This window comes from Phacochoerus africanus, chromosome 4 (assembly GCF_016906955.1).
Source record: "Phacochoerus africanus isolate WHEZ1 chromosome 4, ROS_Pafr_v1, whole genome shotgun sequence".
In the NCBI taxonomy this organism is placed as follows: Eukaryota; Metazoa; Chordata; class Mammalia; order Artiodactyla; family Suidae; genus Phacochoerus; species Phacochoerus africanus.
Window position 1 is genome coordinate 72852776 of NC_062547.1, and position 18344 is coordinate 72871119.

Here is an 18344-nt window from a genome sequence, read left to right on the forward strand (position 1 = left end):
TCCGATTGGACCCATAGCCTAGGAACCTCCATATGCCGCGGGTGTGGCCCTGGAAAAAGACAAAAAGAAAAAAAAAGTCCCTTTTCCCTGAGCCACCTGCTTTTTCCCCGTAGCAGCCCTGTTCTTCCTGGCTTGTAGGTATCATTTTCTGATACTGTATAATCCACCACAACCTCCAAGAGGATGGTTTGTCATATTCACCATGAACTGCCCAGAACCCAGCCAGCAGGTGCTGAAAGTGGATGGATGAATGGCTGGTCCCGAGCGTGCGCAGTTGTGTTACTACATGGTGGGGGAGGGGTGTGTGCACACCTGGACTTGGACGGGGAGGGTACTCGTACCTCTCGTACCTCTCTCCTGCCCTCCATAGCCTCCTTCCCTTCCATCCAGTTAGCCAGCCACCTCCGCGATGTTACCCTTCTGGGGCCTCAGAGGCCTGCCCATCTGTGCAGCTTGAACTTGCACAGACCCACTCCGCCAGCGGCCGGTGGGGTGATCCCCACCCAGGCCTTGACCCCTCCTGGCTCCAACGTCACAAGGGCTCCTGGCCCGATCACTTGACGAGATTATGGTTTCCCTCCTGGGGCTTAGGGAAAAAATGAACACCAAAGAGACTCAGGTGGAGCCGCAGTGTTTCCGTGCGAAGGAGGTCTCGGGTGCCATGGTAACGCGGCCCCCTCGGACTCACTTCCGGAGTGGAGTAGCGCATGCGCAAGGCTTCTGGGCTTCCAGGAAAAAGGCTTGTTTCTCCACCCCTTCCCAAGATGCCCCGCGGTCCTTAATTGGGACGTCACGAGCGGGGTGTTACTATACAGCGTGATTGAATTATCCGCACTATATATTGCAGTCAGCTGGTGCAGGAGCAGTAGTAGGTGTTGCTTTTAAGTCAGATTCGGAGCCTGTGACGCGGCCCACGGGAGAGTTTCGCTTCCGGTTTAAGTGGCTGCGCAGGCGCAGACGTGGCACGAGAGGCCTCAGAGGTTGACCGCTGTTCCAGCGCCACCCGCGGATAGTTTTTCCTAGGATTGGCGGCACCCCGGGCTCGGGGTTCTCGATCAGGGGCCAGAGAGCCGAAACCTCGAGGGCGGCTTCCGCGGGACCTAGAGACCCTCATCCCGGGGGAGTCGAAAAGGACGAGGATCCGACCAGATTTCAACCATCGCGCATCGCCCATGGCGGCCCTCGTAAGTGTAAGGCGAGGGGTTTCCGGGGTCTTGGCTGCAGCCTTTATACTCCCTCACTCACTGCACTGCTTTCTCTCCCCTCAGGGCCCCTGCAGCCAGAATGTCACTGAATATGTTGTCCGAGTTCCCAAGTAAGTCCCAGACCCCAGTTCCCCGTCTCCTCCCAAAAGGGACTAAAACCTCAGGAGCCTTCAGGCACCTCCTGATTCTCCTTCCAGACCGGTAGCAATCTAAGGGCAGGGTTGAGGTTGAGCCGAGGCGTCTGGGGCATCACTGTGAAGGGAGTGAATGAATGAACGAATGGGTGCATTATTAATACACAGTATGGGGAGTTACGTGTGGCTTAGAGGTAAGAAACCCATCTAATATCCATGAGGATGTGGGTTCAATCCCTGGCCTCACTCAGTGGTTTAAGGATCCAGTGTTGCTGTGGCTGTGGTGTACGCTGGCAGCTGCAGCTCCGTTTAGACCCTAGGAACTTCTGTATGTGGCCGGTTTGGCCCTAAAAAGCAAAAAACAAAACAAAAACAGTGCCGGTATGATGCAGCCCCCCTACCTAGCATTCCCTCTGCCACTGCCCACTGTGACTGCTGGGTGGATTCTTGTTGATCCTGGAAATCCTAGTTCCACTATATTCCCTATCTGCCACCTCACCCCCGTTGCCTAGGGCTGAGTTCCCAGTTAGCGCCAGATCTTGGGTTCCTAGAAATCTTTGTCCGTTTTTCTGAATGGAGTTGAGAATATGGATCCCACTTTGCCAACAGACTGGGAACCTCTGAGGTCTTTTATGGGTCCCCAGCATTCCCTGACACAAAGGGCTGAGCCAGGGAGGGTTTACTGAATGAATGACTGAGCACTGCCTCTTCTTGTCCATTCCAGAAATACCACCAAAAAATATAATATCATGGCCTTCAATGCAGCTGATAAAGTCAATCTTGCTACTTGGAATCAGGTATGTTGAGGTTCGGAGAGGGTGAGAGAATCCTATCATGGACTTTGTGGTTGTTATAGTTGTTTAGTTGTGATAGTAACCAAGGCTTAGCTTCCTCAGCTCTTCACCATGGAGATAAGTGATGACTAAGGCCGAGGCCAAGCTGCTGAGCATGCCTGAGGGGTAAATGCAGGAGGTTTTCTCCTGAAAGGAGCTGTGCCCACCAGTGGGCATCTTGGGCCTGGATTTATCTGGGCAAGGGAGGGGGCTGCCTCCAACAGATGCTCTAAGAGCCCCCATTGTCAGAGGCTCTAGCAAGGGCTTTGGGAGCTGTCTTAGCTCATTCAGGAGGCTATAGCAGAATACCAGAGACTGTGGTTTCTCAACAGTAGAAATTTATTTCTCACAGTTCTGGAGGCTAGAAATCTAAGATAAGGGACCAATAGGTTTGGTGTCTGGTGGGGCTCTGCTTCCTGGTTCACAGCTGGCTTATTTCACTGTGTCCTTGCTTGATAGAAGGGGGAAGGAGCTCTCTGGGATCCTTTTTTTTTTTTTTTTTTTTTTTTCCGTGGCATGCAGAATTTGCCAGGCCAGGGATCAAACCTGAGCACCAGCAGTGACCTGTGCCACTGCAGTGACAACGCTAGATCCTTAACCTGCTGCACCACAAGGGAACTCCTCTGGGATCCTTTTTTTTTTTTGGTCTTTTTAGGGCCGCAACCATGGCATATAGAGGTTCCCAGGCTAAGGGTCAAATCAGAACTGTAGCCGCCAGCCTACACCAGAGCCACAGCCACAGCAATGCCAGAACCGAGCCATGTCTGCGACCTACACCACAGCTCATGGCAATGCCAGATCCTTAACCCATTGAGTGAAGCCAGGGATCAAACCCGCAACATCATGGTTCCTAGTCAGATTTGTTTCCACTGCGCCACGATGGGAACTCCTGGGATCCTTTTTAAGGGCGCTCATCCCATTCATAAGGCTCCAACCTCATAACCTAATCACTGGCAGGACCCGTCCTAAATACCATCACACTGGAAATTAGGTTTTAACATATGCATCTTGGGGGGACGCAGACATCCATCCATAACAGCAGCTATTAAAGGTTAAACAGAGAAATTGTAAAGTGAACTGGCCACTGAAGGGTCAAAGGCAGGTGAAAGGAGAACAGGGGGAGGTGAGCCTTGATGGGGCTTGGAGCAAACAGCTTATGAGAAGTGGCTGGATTCTGACTTTTCTTTTTAAAAATTCTTTTTCTTACTTTCTTTTTTGCTGCCTCATGGCACATGGAGTTCCCTGGTCAGGGATCAAATCCCAGCGGCAGTGTGCAGCTGTGGCAACGCTGGATCCTTAACTCACTGTTCTGGTGAACCTGTGTCCTGGTGCTGCAGAAACAGCATGGATCCTATGGCTCCATAGCAGAAACTCTTCTTTCCTTTTTTTTTTTTTTTTTAAACTTTACATTACGAAATGATTTCAAACTTTCAAAAAGCTGCAAAAAAGAGACATAGTACAGGGCTTAACCTAGATCCCTTTACCCACAGTCACTGAGTACCTTTTGGCCAAGCCAGAAATCAGCTCTGAATGGCCACTTCCCAACTTGGAAGGGAGGAAGGGGTGTCGCTGGCGGGGGCAGAGGGGGGCGAGGGCAGGCTCCCTCATGAGAGATGTTGCTCCCTGATCCCGCAGGCCCGGCTGGAACGTGACCTGAGCAACAAGAAGATTTACCAAGAGGAGGAGATGCCAGAATCAGGCGCTGGCAGTGAGTTCAACCGCAAGCTCCGGGAGGAGGCCCGGAGGAAGAAGTACGGCATCGTCCTGAAGGAGTTCCGGCCGGAGGACCAGCCCTGGTTGCTCCGCATCAATGGCAAGGCGGGCCGGAAGTAAGTGCCTTTCCCGCCCTCACTCCTTGGGTACCCTGGCTGAACTTGCATGGGAACTTGCATGTCCGGCTGTACAGTGTGGGTGACAGTTTATCCTTCTGTGGGTGACACCTTATCCTTTATTTGGGAAGATGAGCCGAGTGGATGCCAGGGCAGGAGGTCGGAGGGGCAGGATGCAGGAGGGCCATGCTCAGGTCCTGGTGCTCACACTGAGGGGCTGCTGGGGACCTGGGGGTTGGACGATTGGGAGCACTGGAGGTTAGGTGGCTGGAGGGCCCTTAGGCAGAACAGAGAGCACGGAGGCAAAGAACGCCCAGCCCTAGGGACTGTCACAGCATGATACTGACAGAGTGGGCAGATTGGGAGGGCTATGCGCGCCAGGTGGGTGGGAGGGACCCTCTAAGATTGCTAGGAAGAGGGCCAGGACTTGTGGGGCAGAAAAGGGTGAGGGTGGGAGTTTCTTGGTGGCTCCATGGGTTAAGGATCCAGCATTGTCACTGCTGTGGCTTGGGTACTGCTGTAGTGCAGGTTCCATCCCTGGCCTAGGAACCTCAGCATGCAGCATGTGTGGCCAAAAGAAAAAAGAGTCAGATTTCCCATTGCAGCGCAGGGGAAATGAATCTGACTAGTAGGATGCAGGTTCGATCCCTGGCCTCCCTCAGTAGGTCAAGGATCTGGTGTTGCTGTGAGCTATAGTGCGGGTTGCAGATGCGGCTTGGATCTGGTGTTGCTGTGGCTGTGGCTGGCACCTGCAGCTCCAGTTCATCCTGTAGCCTGGGAACGTCATATGCCGCACCTGCAGCCTTAGAGAAGAGAAAAAAAAAAAAGTGAGAGTGAAGGCCAGGAAGATTCTGGAAGCAAATGCAGAGGGGTCTAACTGTAGAGTCCTTGCTCTTCACAGCTAATCTAACGCAGTCCTTCCAGAAGGGACCATGAAATGTATAAGGCAGGGAGCCATAAGCCCTCTCTTCAAGGTGGGGAGCCCTGCTTTCGTCTTTTGTCTTTTTAGGGCCTCACTCTCAGCATATGGAAGTTCCCAAGCTAGGGGTGTAATTGGAGCTGTAGCCACCGGCCAACACCACAGCCACAGCAACACCAGATTCGAGCTGCGTCTGAGACCTACAACACAGCTCATTTAACCCACTCAGCGAGGCCAGGGATGGAACCCGAAACCTCATGGTTCCCAGTTGGATTCGTTTCTGCTGTGCCATGATGGGAACTCTGGAGCCCTGCTTTCCAGATGTCGAAATCCAGGCTCAGACAGTGGAAGGGCCAGCCTGAAGCTTTCCAGCCTCAGATTTTGCTGGAGAACCCAGGTGGCTCTGGAGAGAGGGCAGGTCTGGGGATGTGGGCAAGGGGCCTGGGGCTGGGGCTGGTCCCTTTTCCTCGGGCAGACCATGACCTTCGACTCCTGCAGGTTCAAGGGCATAAAGAAGGGAGGCGTGACAGAAAACACATCCTACTACATCTTTACCCAGTGCCCCGATGGGGCTTTCGAGGCCTTCCCCGTGCACAACTGGTACAACTTCACACCGCTGGCCCGGCACCGCACTCTCACAGCTGAGGAGGCAGAGGAAGAGTGGGAGAGGTGAGTGTGGGAGCCAAAACGATTGGAAATGGGGTGTATCCCCCTAACTTTGATCTGGGCTGAGAGGTGGGGACTCAGTGGTGACCAAGCCAGCCTCACCAGCCCCTCAGGGAGCTCCTGGACCAGTGGGAAGCCCTCAGGGATGCACCGGGCCCTGTAAGAGCCGTGAAGGGATGGCTGAGCTGAGCCCTGGAGCAGGAATTGGCAGAACGGGGCAGCGGTGGTGGGGGGTCTCCTTGGCCTACAGGGCTCCCCCCAGGTAAGAGGTCCCATGGCTGGATCAATGGCTGGTAAAATACATGTAACATAAAATTTACCATTTTTAAGTACACAGCTCAGTGGCATGAAGTTACATTCACATTGTTGGGCAGCCATCCCCACCATCCAGCTCCAGAACTTTCTCATCTTCCCAAACTGAAACTCTGTCCCCTTTAAACACTGACTCCCCACTTCCTCCCCGATCATTTACTTCCTATCTCTGTGGATCCTACTCCTCTAGGACCGTGGGTTCAGACAATGTTTGTCCTTCCGTGTCTGGCTTATTTCACTGAGCATCATGTTTTCAAGATTCATCCGTGTCGTATTGTGTATCAGTGCTTCATTCCTTTTTTTTTTTTTTTGGCTGTGCCTACAGCATATAGAAGTTCCTAGGCTAAGGATTGAAACCACACCACAGCAGCAACCCAAGCTGCTGCTGTGACAATGCTGGATCCTTAACCCACTAGACCAACAGGGAACTCCCCCTTTATTTTTCTTTCTTTGTCTTTTTAGCGCTGCACCCACGGCATATGGGGGTTCCCAGGCTAGGGGTTGAATCATAGCTGTAGCTACTGGCCTACACCACAACCACAGCAACAGGGGATCTGAGCTGCTTCTGCAGCCTACACCATAGCTCACGGCAACACCAGATTCTTAACCCACTGAGCAATACCAGGGATTAAACTCACGTCCTCATGGATACTAGTTGGGTTAGTTCACCCCTGAGCCACGATGGGAACTCTGGGAACTCCCTTTCTTATAGTTTTCTGAGTACAGGTCTTTTACCTCCTTGGTTAGATATATTCCTAGGTATTTTGTTCTTTTGGATGCAATTGTAAATAGGATTTTTTTCTTAAATTCTCGCTCTTTTTTTTTGCTTTTTAGGGACGCACCACAGCATATGGAGGTTCCTAGGCTAGGGGTCAAATTGGAGCTACAGCTGCTGGCCTACACCACAGCCACAGCAACACAGGATCTGAGCCGCGTCTGCAACCTACACCACAGCTCATGGCAATGCCAGATCCTTAACCCACTGAGTGTTGCCAGGGATGGAACATGCAACCTCATGGTTCCTAGTCGGATTCGTTTCTGCTGTGCCAGGACGGGAACTCCTTAAATTCTCTTTCTGATAGTTTGTTGTTAGTGTATAGAAATGCAGTAGATTTTTATCTGTTAATTTGTTATCCTATAACTTTACTGAATTTATTTATTCTAATTGTTCTTTGGTGACATCTTTAGGATTTCCCTATATGTGGGATCACGTCACCTGCAAACAGTTATACTTCTTCCATTCCAGGATTCCTTTTATTTTTTATTTTTTCTTATCTGATTGCTCTGGCTAGGACTTCCAGTGCTGTGTTGAATAGAGCTTCATTCCTTTTTACACTACCATGAGTTCTGCTCCTGCTATTAGATATAATCCTAAGACTTTCTGAATGCAATCACATTTTTAAAAACTTTCATCACCACAGTAAATAGAAACACCAGTACCCCTTGTCATTTAAAAGAAGGCACCCTTGGAGTTCCCTTTATGGCGCAGTGGTTGACGAATCCGACTAGGAACCATGGGGTTGCGGGTTCGATCCCTGGCCTTGTTCAGTGGGTTAAGGATCTGGCGTTGCCATGAGCTGCGGTATGGGTCACAGACGTGGCTCGGATCCCGTGTTGCTGTGGCTCTGGTGTAGGCCAGTGGCTACAGCTCTGGTTGGACCCCTAGCCTGGGAACCTCCATGTGCCATGGGAAGCAGCCATAGAAAAGGCAAAAAGATCAAAAATAAATAAATAAGTAAGTAAAAGAAGGCACCCTAGGTAGAATTCCCTGGTGGCTCACTGGGTTAAGGATCTAGTGTTGTCACTGCTTTGGGGTGGGTTCAGTCCCTGGCTTGGGAACTTCTGCATGCTGTGAGCTTGGCCAGAGAAATAATTGGAGTTCTCACTGTGGCTTGGTGGCTTAGGATCTGGTGTTGTCTCTGTGGCAGCACAAGTTCAGTCCCTGTTAAGGATCCAGTGTTGCTCCAGCTGTGGTGTAGATCACAGCTGCAGCTCAGATTCAATTCCTGGGAACTTCCAGATGCTGCAAGTACAGCCAAAAGGAGAAAAAAAAGGCATCCATAAACTACAGTAAAAACAGACGGATGTGAATGCATTGTGGCCAGATTCTGTTGCCTGAGAAAGGCCCTGAGCCCGAGGGCGGTTCTGGGGCATCAGCATCACATGAGACCTTCTCATGGGGGGCCTTGGCAGAGAGGGACCTGAGGGAGGGCTGGCTCTCCCCGTGTGATCTCAGGGTGTTCTGTGCCACATGCATGTGTCCCCACAAGTGAGGTCAGACCAACCCTCGCATCACCTAAGTAGTGTCTCTGGTTCCCCTCTGGGGAATGCCTGGTGGAAGAGCAGGGAGGAAGAGGGAGGCTGGGGAAGAGTTCTGGCTCCTGGAGGAGGGCTCTGGAGCCAGCCCTATGGTCAACCCCTGCTATCCCCCGGCCCCTTCCCAAAGGAGAAACAAAGTCCTGAACCACTTCAGCATCATGCAGCAGCGGCGACTCAAGGACCAGGACCAGGATGAGGAAGATGAAGACAAGGAGAAGCGTGGCCGCAAGAAGGCCAGCGAGCTGCGCATCCATGACCTGGAGGATGACCTGGAGATGTCTTCCGATGACAGTGAGGCCAGCGGCGAGGAGGGTGAGGCTGGGCAGAGCTCCTACGTGGCTGGGGTGGTGGTAGTTTATCAAGGTGGCCATGCAATGACCCAGAGAGGTTAGTACCATTGAAAGGAAAGCTTGGGGAGTTCCTATTGTAGCTCAGTGGGTTATGCACCCAGCATAGTATCTGTGAGGATATGGGTTTGATCTCTGGCCTTGGTTGGTGGCTTAAGGATCTGGCGTTTCTGGGAGCTGTGGTGTAGGTCACAGATGCGGCTCGGATCTGGCATTGCTGTGCCTGTGGCATAGGCCTGCAGCTACAGCTCTGATTTGACTCCTAGCCTGGGAACTTCCATATGCTGCATGTGCAGCCCTAAAAAAAAAGAAAAACAGAAAGGAAAGCCTGGTTACTCACGATTTCCCTGGACACCGGGGCTTAGCAGCAGAGTTGGTAGGAGGCGGTGGGCAGGGAGCCACAGGAAGGCCTCAGCCACAGCTTCAGCTGAGGTTCCCATGGGAACAGCTTAGGGCTGGCTAGTTAGGGCTCTAGGCTGAAAGGTGGTCTCTAGTTGCCTGGATCCTGGCCCCAGTGACTTAGGGCAGCGATAGTGGCCCTGTGTGTGAGTTAGAAAGGCGGGTGGCTGGGAGTGTGGAGTCAAGATTGCTCAGTTTGGGAGTTCCCGTCATGGCTCAGTGGTTAATGAATCTGACCAGGAACCATGAGGTTGCAGGTTCGATCCCAGACCTTGCTCAGTGGGTTAAGGATCCGGAGTTGCTCTGGGCTGTGGTGTAGGTTACAGACACGGCTTGGATCTGGCGTTGCTGTGGCTCTGGCGTAGGCTGGCAGCTGCAGCTCCAATTTGACCCTTAGCCTGGGAACCGCCACATGCCGGGGGTGTGGCCCTAGAAAAGACAGAAAGACAAAAAACAAAACAAAACAAAACATATATATATTAAAAAAAAGATTGCTCAGTTGGCCTGTGGGTAACAGGCATACCCCTGGGCCCGCTCTTTGCCTCTTGGAGGAATTGGCTGGTCCTGGCATCTCTGCCCAATCAGCAGGGCCCCTGAGATGGCACATGGTATCAAGTACACTAACACTAAACTTGCCCACCTGAGCCCTTCACCTTCTCTACCCTTCTTCCCCCAGGTGGCAGAGCCCCCAAGGCCAAGAAGAAGGCACCGCCCAGCAAGGGAGGCAGGAAGAAGAAGAAGAAGAAGGGGTCAGATGACGAGGCCTTTGAAGATAGTGATGATGGGGACTTCGAGGGCCAGGAGGTGGACTACATGTCCGACGGCTCCAGGTGAGGCAGGCGGGAGGCGGGTGTGAGACCCTGGGCCGGCCAGGTGGACGCGCTCACTCACCCTCTGCCCGCTCTCTGTCTTACAGCAGCTCCCAGGATGAGCTAGAGGGCAAGCCCAAGGTCACGCAGCAGGAGGAGGGCCCCAAGGGCGTGGATGAGCAGAGCGAGAGCAGCGAGGAAAGTGAGGAGGAGAAGCCACCCGAGGAGGACAAAGAGGAGGAGGAGGAGAAGAAGGTGCCCACGCCACAGGAGAAGAAGCGGAGGAAAGGTAGGCTCGCTTTGACCTGGGCCCCTTGGGCCCCTTGACCTGAGCCGGGACTGAAGGTGGGCGCAGAGTCCCCAGTCTGACACCCCTCCTCTGGCCCCTTGCAGACAGCAGTGAGGAGTCAGACAGCTCGGAGGAGAGTGACATTGACAGTGAGGCCTCGTCGGCACTCTTCATGGCAGTAAGGTCCAGCCTGGAGCAGGGCGGGGTGGAGAGGGTGTCCCTTTCCAGACTGACATCCCCCAACCCCCATCTCCGCAGAAGAAGAAGACACCCCCCAAGAGGGAGCGGAAGCCATCGGGAGGCAGCTCTCGGGGCAACAGCCGGCCAGGCACACCCAGCACGGAGCCTGGCAGCACTTCTTCCACCCTGCGGGCAGCTGCCAACAAGCTGGAGCAGGGTGAGTGGCCACCCTATCCCACCCTACCTGCTTCGATCTCTTGATCCCATCCTCCTCCTGTCAAGCATCCTGTCTGCCCCCGAGCCCCTTGCACATAATCCTGGCACCGCCAGCCAGCTGGCCTGGGATCCTCCCAGGGGTCCAGCCTCCCAGCCCCAAAGCTCAGCCTCACCTCTACTCCCATAGGGAAGCGGACCAGTGAGACTCCTGCTGCCAAGCGGCTGCGGCTGGACACTGGGTCCCAAAGCTTGTCAGGGAAGTCCACCCCTCAGCCACAGTCTGGGAAGTCGACCCCCAGCAGCGGGTAAGTTGGTGAAGACAGTAGGGGCGGGGGAGGGCAGGGGGCCCTCAGGGATGGAGGGCCACCCATTGACACCTACCTCCCCACTTCTGTTGGGCTCCAGTGACGTGCAGGTGACCGAGGATGCAGTGCGCCGCTACCTGACACGGAAGCCCATGACCACCAAGGACCTGCTGAAAAAGTTCCAGACCAAGAAGACAGGGCTGAGCAGTGAGCAGACAGTGAATGTGCTGGCTCAGATCCTCAAGCGCCTGAACCCTGAGCGCAAGATGATCAATGACAAGATGCACTTTTCCCTCAAGGAGTGACGCTCTGCCCCTGGCCGCCCTCCTGCCCAATAAACAGGCTCTGTTCTCCAGAATCCTTGGGTTCTTGATTCCCACACTGTCCCCTGGGTCTGAGGACCCCCAGCATTTTATCTCAGTTTACTTCTCTCACTCTTCTCTTTCTCAGGCCTCTTAGAACTTAATTCTCTTCTTGCCCCTTAACCTCCTCCACCGAGCTGCTGCTGGGTGATTTCTTTCAGCTCTGTCTTCCACTCGACTGGTTCTCTCTTCAGCTGTGGCTTATCCACCACCTAAACCCATTAAGTACTTTGTTTCATTGTCTGTTTTCCAATTTGTAAAGTCACCTTTCTCTTTCAAAACAGCAGTTCTGATTTGAGTGTCTGGCCCCTTCTGTTTTTGATCCTTTCTTTCACATCACATTTTTAGTTTAAGCACCCTTGTCTTGAGAGCCTCCATCACACTCACCTAATACCTGAAGCTCACGGGCATCTTATTGTATCCTCTGACTCCTCTTCATGATCAATTCTCATGTTTTGTAATCTGGGATCGGGGGGACCTCATCGCCAGCTCCAGACTCTATCTAGGTGGTCTGCTTTGCAGGTAAGTCCTTCCAGACTTGTTTTTGCACACGGTGCCACCAGGTGCCCCAGAAGTCCTGTCCTGAGCCCGTTTTAGGTGTGGTTCTCAGCTTGTGGCTCTGTCCCTATGTGGCTACAAAATCCCAGACCTCTTTGTTGCTGATGGTGGTATCTGGACCCTACTTTTCACCTTCCCAGTGATGTTCTAGGGGTGTCTCTTAGATTCTTACAAGTTTGTCAGGCATTTATTTTAGTCAGCATTGCTAGGTGTTCTGTAGCAGGAGAGCTTTCTGAATTCATGGACAGTTTCATTGCTCGAAACAAATTTGGCAGTAGGCGCTACTTTTGAACCCCTATTTGAGTGATCCGGCTGGAGACGGGATGTTGGGCTTCCGTCCTGCCCAGGCTGGAGACTGCATGTGGAAAACTTCCCCTCCCAGTTTTACAGGTCCTTGGCTGCCGAATGGGAATGCCTGGGATGTCGAGCTAATTCCTAGGAATGTCTCAGGTCGGTCCAACCTCCCTCCCCATCCTTCCGCCAGGCCCTTTGGGACAGCAGGAGAGAAGCGCTTGCCCCTGGCCCTGGCAACATCACCCTTGTTCTGTCTGCCATGTGGACCAAGGTCTAAGGCCTTCCCACCAGATCAGGTGTTGTGCCCTAGTGGTTCAGAGCACAGGCCTTGCCTTCAGCAGGACCTGGGTTCAAACTCCATCTGTGTTTCTTAATTCTGGGTGTGTTGTCTTTTTTTTTTTTTTCTTTTTTGTCTTTTTGTCTTTTCTAGGGCTGTTCCAGCAGCATATGGAAGTTCCCAGGCTAGGGGTCTAATCGGAGCTGTAGCCTTCAGCCTACGCCAGAGCCACGGCAATGCAGGATCTGAGCCGCGTCTGCGACCTCCACCACAGCTCACGGCAACGCCGGATCCTTAACCCACTGAGCAAGGCTAGGGATGGAACCTGCAACCTCATGGTTCCTAGTCGGATTTGTTAACCACTGAGCCACGACGGGAACTCCTCTGGGTGTGTTTCTTAATTCTGAAAGTAGTATCGACGTGCAATGCAGTAAGGACCATCATACCAAAATCATGGAAGCAATTCCTGTCAGTGGAGGTGAGGTCTTTTCCAGCTTTTTTATTTGTTTCTTTTTAGAGCCACACCTGCAGCATATGGAAGTTCCCAGGCTAGGGGTCAAATCAAAGCTGCCAGCCTATGCCACAGCCACACCATGCCAGATCCGAGCAGCTCGCACAGCACTGGATCCTTAACCCACTGAGCAAGGCCAGGGATGGGAACTGCATTCTCGGGGATACTAGTAGGGTTCATTACCACTGAGCCACCACAGGAACTCCTTTTCCAGCCTTTTGCTGATACAAAAGGCAGCAAGTATCCTGAGTAGGATAAAGTTCCTGAAGCAGGTTTCCTGGGTCAAAAGGGTGAGATTCGGGGGTCCTGTAGCACATGCCTAGCCCTAACCCATTTATACTCCTACAGACAGGTGTGCTTATGTCACACACAACCCCCCCAGCCATGTGTAAGCAAACTCTTGATGTTTGCTAATCTTGATCTCGGGCACAGAGTCTCATCCGAGTTTTAACCCAGTGTCACCTGCGTGAGATGGAGCACTTTGGTAAACCTACACAGGCTGTTGCTATTTCCTTTGCCTCAAAGCACTCACGGCTCCTCAGTTCCAGGCACTGAGTTATACACTCAATATCTGTCCTCAGAACTCCCTGTGGGAGGGACTCTGGCCCCCTTTCACAAGCTATGATGGAGGACCCCTTCCCTAGGTAGGTGATGGAGAAGGGTGGGGAAGTCACCTGGACCTGGGTGAGGGCTTAACCTCCCCTCCAGCTCTGATGTCCTCTGAGCCCAAGGCAGGGCTGAGCCCTGGGGTTCAGGTGGGACTTCTAGAGACTTGAGTCCTTGCAGGGTGAGTTTCTTGCCCCTGATGTCCCAGCTCTTGGCCGTCCCTGGGCCTCTCCCTTTTCCTGTTTTGATGCTGGCTCAGCCAGGCCCGGAGACAGGGGTATGATATCTTAATCTTACAGGCGGGAGCCATGATGGATTCCTGGGTCACCTCACCCACCTGCCGACCTGCCTCTTTCCCCGCACACACATCTGCTCCCCCTGGTGCTCAATGCAGGGGTTATTGAGCCCCAGCACTCTTGAGTGGGAGGGATCCCACCAGGGCCCCCACCTTATCCTCAAGATAGCAGGTAGGGTGGGGACCCTGGTTGCCCGCTCTGGGCTTGGCCCTGGCTGCCGCCACAACACTCATAAATCAGGGGGCGGAAGGGGTGTCGGAAATAGGTCTGGAATGTCTGGATGGGGTGTTGGGGGGGTGTGCGCCCTTAACTCTTAGAAGGATGGTGTGTGGGGCAGGAGCAGGGCTGCCTGGGCCCAAGGTGTGGTACGTGGGGGCCCTCGTGCAGCCGGCAGCGAAGAGGTTACCTCTCTGGCTCAGGCAGGGGGATAAATTGAGGGCCGGGGCATCCCCATCCTCAGGACCTGCCCATCATCATGGCCATGGGAAGAGTCATGCTCAGCTTGCTGCTACTCCTGATCCTGCATTTGGACCTTGGCAGGGACCCTGGGGCCTGGGGGACTCCAGTGGTGGAAGGAGAGCTCTCATCCCAGCCAGCAGCGGACAGAGGGATCCAGAAGACACAGCTGGGTAAGCACCCCCAGAACCCTGTGTGCTCCCCAACTCCTTCTTGCCCAGACCCTGACTATCAGTTCCTCCTCGTCCCCACAGGCGCCCGCCTGCCCCGAGCCCTGGCTGGCCCATGCCAGTTGTGGAGCCTGCCCTTGCCCGTGGCCGAGCTGGGCTTGGGCTACACCTCAGAGGAGATGGTCATCTTCCAATACTGCGCTGGCAGCTGTCCCCGCGGTGCCCGCACCCAGCATGGCCTGACACTGGCCCGGCTTAGGGGCCAGGGCCGAGCCCATGGTGGGCCCTGCTGCCGGCCCACCCGCTATGCCGACGTGGCCTTCCTTGACGACCGACACCGCTGGCAGCGGCTGCCCCAGCTCTCCGCGGCAGCCTGTGCCTGCAGCGACTAAAGATGCCGGGCCTGGGGCCCTGCACCCACTGGAGGAGCTCTGCTTATTATTGGAGACTTGGATGCTGAGAAGAGAAGGGGAGGTGGGCTGGGGCTGCCAGCAAGGGGCACAATAAAGGAAACTGCTCCTCTGGCCCCATGACTATGTGTTGAGCTGGGGGAGCTCCTGGTGGGTGTGGTGGGGTCCTGGGCTTCCCCTGCAACTCCAGCCCCCCACCAACAGGCAGGAAGGCCAGCTTGTCCATTCTCCAACTTTATCCACTAAACACAGGTGTCTTATGAAGCTTCGAGAAGGTCAGCAGGCTGGGGGTGGCTGCCGGGGCTCCCCTGATCCCATACCCTCAGGGAGGGAGCGGCAAATCACTGAGATGCGTCGGCCCCGGGGAATCCGACGCTCTCCAAAAAAGGATTCTTCATCCCGAAGGATCTCATGGGAGAAGTCGTAACGGGCCGAGTCCCTGCAAGACAAAACAGTATGGTGGGTGGGCTGGTGGCAGCCCCTAGTCCAGGCAGAGTGCCTGCCAATGGGAGGTGGAGTTTGCTGTGAGGGCTGAATGACCAAAAGTGCTGGGTGGGTGTCTCAGGAGTTACTGGTAGGGTGGGGGCTCCTTGGGTGCCAGTACCTAAGAATGTAGAGGGAGCCTGGCTCCAGCAGGAGTTCCAGCCACTCCCCTGGCTCCTGAGTGTGCACCAGCCGCATGACACTGGGAGACAGCAGGGACAGGCCGGCAATGGTGGATCCGCAGAACTGGAAGAGGGAACATGGAGGGTAAGTCAATCTTTGGCTTGGCCGGCTCACGCCCAGCTGGGAGCTTTAAGGCACGGGTCTCTGCCCACCTTGATGCTGTCTACGTGTGGCTTGATGTAGCCCCGAGGTTCCAGGTCCAGCACGTGCACTGAGGAGAGCAGGCTCTGGCCAGGGTCAAAAGCGGCCGCCTGCACACGCTGCAGGATGACCCTGCTTGCCTCTGACCAGCGCGACTTCTCAGTCTCTCGGAAGCCATGGATGGCCTGCCCAGAGAGCTCAAGTCAAGGCTGGAAGCTTCCAGGGAGAACAGGGAAACTGAAGTATGGGTTTGGGGCTGGGGGTGGGAAGGAAAAAGGTGGTGGAAGTACAAAGCAAAGGGCTGGTTTTCCCAGCACAACACTTGACCCCACCCTCAATTCACAACCTTGACCCTATCAACCCGATGATCCTGGGTCTCAAAACCCAACCCCTGACCCATCTAGCTGGCCTCAGTCCTTTCTATCCACCCTCAGGCTTCAATTCAGTCCCACATCCCGGCCCCATTGCTGGCCGGTCCCCGATATTCACAGTATGATCCTACCCAACCCCAGCCCCCAGCCCCTGACTTTCCATCATCTCGTTCCACACCCGTTCCCGTCCCTAACTTTGGTTCTGTCCTCCAAACACCCCCTAGTTCCAGGTTCTGCCTTTAGTTCTGGCCCTTGCTGTCATTTTCCAAAACTGTCTCGGTGCCCCTAAACCCCTCCAAGCTTCAAGACTCCGCCCCCCACCCCAGGTCCCGCCCCCAACAGTAGCCCTGACCATCCAGCGCTCCACTCTTCCCACCCCTAACGCCCCAGGCTCCGCCCCTCCGTGGCTCCGCAGCTCCGCAGTCCGGCCCCCAGCGCCGCCAGCCTCACCGCGTCCCAGTGGTCGTATTCGTATCGGCGACGGCGCAGCTCAGGTTCCAACTCGCGGCTCAGTGTCTCCTCTTCGGCCGCGCTCAGGAAGCCGGGCCGCACCACAGCGGCGTCCCGCAGGCGGCTAAGGAGAGCCGGACCCGAGCCCCTCACCCAACCGTGTCCAGACAGCGTTCGCAGCGCCAGCTGCCCGCCCCCTGCCATAGTCGCGTAGCCGGATCGTGGAAGCGGCCGGGGGTCAGGGCCACGCCCTAGTCCCAGAGCTATTGGCTGTGGCTGCTTGGATTCCCTCCAGTGATTGGTTTCCCTTAGAGTCCCGCCTCTCGCTCAAGGCTACTGGTTATTACTCGGCTGGGCGTCCCAAACTGTTGGCTCTCCCCAGAACCTCTCCTGCCCTATTGGACGCCATCGACCGCTGTAACTCAGACTACTGGCTGTCCGTCCTCCAGGGGCAAAGGCGAGATCTGGCTTGGGGTCAGAGGTCAGGGGTCATAGAAAGATTGGGCCGAGGCTATGAAGTCGGCCAGGTCTGGAGGATGCGGGTAGAGTACAGTCGGGCTGAGATGTAGGGGTCAGGGGAATGACCTCCAGCCTATGATTATGGGCTGGGGCCAGATTTGTGGAGTTAGGGGTTTCAGCCAAAGGTCAAAACGAAGCACGTCCCGTTACCCCCTCTCTACTGGGTCATTCCCACCCGCATACGGGCTGGCTCCCATCTTAAAAGCAGGATATAAACAAAAAATCCCCTTCCTTTAGTGACAGAATTGGCATGACACCATTTTGCAGCCCTATTGGACTATTGGTGGATATAGACAGAGACTAAACAGCTCCTAACGTCTTGAAAAGAGGGGAACTGGATTTAATGTGCCTCCTGCTAGCAGATCACTTGCCAAAAAGCAGAACCTGACTCCCATCACACTTGTCTAGATTCATACACTGGAAATATCAAGGACAGGACCCAATCAACAAAAACCAGAAAGTGGGAAAGTCCACAGGACAAAGGACCCTGCTTCTCCAACAAGTGAATTTCAAGGAAAGAGAAGAAAAATAGGGAGAGATTGAGAAATTAACGGGAAACCTGCAGTTACAGGACACTTAGAGACCTATCCACCAGTGGTGATGTATGGACCTTAGTTTGATTCTGATTGGAACAAACTAAAAAATAGACAACGGGGGAAATTTGGACATCGGCTGAATTTTCACCCGTGGTAAGTATTTTTCCTTTTTTAGGCTTGAAAATGGTATCGTGGTTGTCATTTTAAAAATTCCTTTTATTTACTTATTTGCAATTAACTTTTTTTGAATGAAAGATTCTTTATTGTTTGTTTGCTTATTTATTTATTTATCTTTTTAGGGGGGGCACCCACAGCACATGGAGGTTCCCAGACTAGGGGTTGAATCCGAGCTGTAGCTGCTGGCCTACACCACAACCACAGCCACAGCAACGTGGGTCTGAGCTGTATCTTCGACTTACACCACAGCTCATCAATGTCGATCCTTAACCCACTGTGCAAGGCCAGAGATTGAACCTTTGTCCTCATGGATGCTACTCAGATTCCGCTGAGCCATGACTGGGAACTCCTGAAAGATTCTTTAAATTCTGTAGTGCTTTACAATTTCCAAATTTTCACACACACGCACATGATTTTACATAATCCCATAATAACTCCCTTTTCTCCCTCCCCTGTTTTGCCCCACCCCCCTCCTCCTCCCCACTGGTAACCACTAGTTTGTTCTCTTTAAGTCAGTTTCTTTTTTGTTTTATTCTCTAGTTTGTTGTATATTTTAGATTCCACATTGAAGTGATATCATACAGTATTTGTCTCTCTGACTTAATTCACTTTGCATAATGCCCTCCAAGTCCATCAATGTTGCTGAAAATGACAAAATTTCATTCTTTTTAGCGGCTAAGTAGTATTCCATTATATATACACCACGTCTTTATGTATTTGTCTGTTGATGGACACTGGAAACTTAGACTGCTTCCATATCTCGGCTGTTGTAAATAATGCTA

The 18344-nt window shown here is 53.6% G+C and overlaps 4 protein-coding genes across 6 annotated transcripts in view; 3 read left to right on the plus strand and 1 right to left on the minus strand.

Moving 5' to 3' along the window:
- The first annotated feature begins 762 nt into the window (after positions 1 to 762).
- Positions 763 to 11120, plus strand: GTF2F1 (general transcription factor IIF subunit 1). Of its 3 annotated transcripts, none has more exons than XM_047777351.1 (12): positions 763 to 1184; positions 1269 to 1315; positions 2064 to 2136; positions 3808 to 4001; positions 5419 to 5589; positions 8345 to 8529; positions 9640 to 9793; positions 9880 to 10061; positions 10166 to 10239; positions 10320 to 10458; positions 10645 to 10762; positions 10863 to 11120. In XM_047777351.1, exons 1-12 carry the CDS (start codon positions 1173 to 1175, stop codon positions 11065 to 11067), a joined length of 1554 nt encoding a protein of 517 aa, XP_047633307.1. In that variant the 5' UTR covers positions 763 to 1172; the 3' UTR covers positions 11068 to 11120. The 3 variants fall into 3 exon arrangements, with proteins under 3 accessions (XP_047633307.1, XP_047633309.1, XP_047633308.1); XM_047777353.1 differs by having other exon boundaries at positions 10166 to 10244; positions 10863 to 11006; XM_047777352.1 differs by lacking the exon at positions 1269 to 1315.
- Positions 11121 to 12903: 1783 nt separating this feature from the next.
- Positions 12904 to 14817, plus strand: PSPN (persephin). The gene is made up of 2 exons (XM_047777358.1): positions 12904 to 14295; positions 14377 to 14817. The coding sequence occupies exons 1-2, from the start codon at positions 14142 to 14144 to the stop codon at positions 14682 to 14684; spliced, it is 462 nt and encodes a 153-aa protein (XP_047633314.1). The 5' UTR covers positions 12904 to 14141; the 3' UTR covers positions 14685 to 14817.
- Positions 14818 to 14920: 103 nt separating this feature from the next.
- ALKBH7 (alkB homolog 7) lies at positions 14921 to 16581 on the minus strand. The gene is made up of 4 exons (XM_047777357.1): positions 16331 to 16581; positions 15521 to 15694; positions 15307 to 15431; positions 14921 to 15141 (listed from the first exon to the last, which is right to left on the minus strand). Exons 1-4 carry the CDS (start codon positions 16532 to 16534, stop codon positions 14979 to 14981), a joined length of 666 nt encoding a protein of 221 aa, XP_047633313.1. The 5' UTR covers positions 16535 to 16581; the 3' UTR covers positions 14921 to 14978.
- ACER1 (alkaline ceramidase 1) overlaps positions 16542 to 18344 on the plus strand; it is a 62930-nt gene continuing 61127 nt past the window's right edge. Inside the window, exon 1 of the mRNA XM_047777356.1 lies at positions 16542 to 17538. The gene's annotated coding sequence lies outside the window, so the exon portion shown is untranslated. The remainder of the gene's footprint in view (positions 17539 to 18344) is intronic.

What these genes read in the sequence shown, in the direction of transcription:
- GTF2F1 (XM_047777351.1), top strand. An exon ending in AATGGCAAGGCGGGCCGGAA is followed by an intron (nt 4,002 to 5,418) that starts GTAAGTGCCTTT and finishes CGACTCCTGCAG; the next exon opens with GTTCAAGGGCATAAAGAAGG. An exon ending in GCAGAGGAAGAGTGGGAGAG is followed by an intron (nt 5,590 to 8,344) that starts GTGAGTGTGGGA and finishes CCCTTCCCAAAG; the next exon opens with GAGAAACAAAGTCCTGAACC.
- PSPN (XM_047777358.1), top strand. Translation starts at nt 14,142, where the DNA reads ATGGCCATGGGAAGAGTCATGCTCAGCTTGCTGCTACTCCTGATCCTG. An exon ending in GATCCAGAAGACACAGCTGG is followed by an intron (nt 14,296 to 14,376) that starts GTAAGCACCCCC and finishes TCGTCCCCACAG; the next exon opens with GCGCCCGCCTGCCCCGAGCC.
- ALKBH7 (XM_047777357.1), bottom strand. Translation starts at nt 16,534, where the DNA reads ATGGCAGGGGGCGGGCAGCTGGCGCTGCGAACGCTGTCTGGACACGGT. An exon ending in CACACGTAGACAGCATCAAG is followed by an intron (nt 15,432 to 15,520) that starts GTGGGCAGAGAC and finishes TCCCTCTTCCAG; the next exon opens with TTCTGCGGATCCACCATTGC. An exon ending in GGCTCCCTCTACATTCTTAG is followed by an intron (nt 15,142 to 15,306) that starts GTACTGGCACCC and finishes TTTGTCTTGCAG; the next exon opens with GGACTCGGCCCGTTACGACT.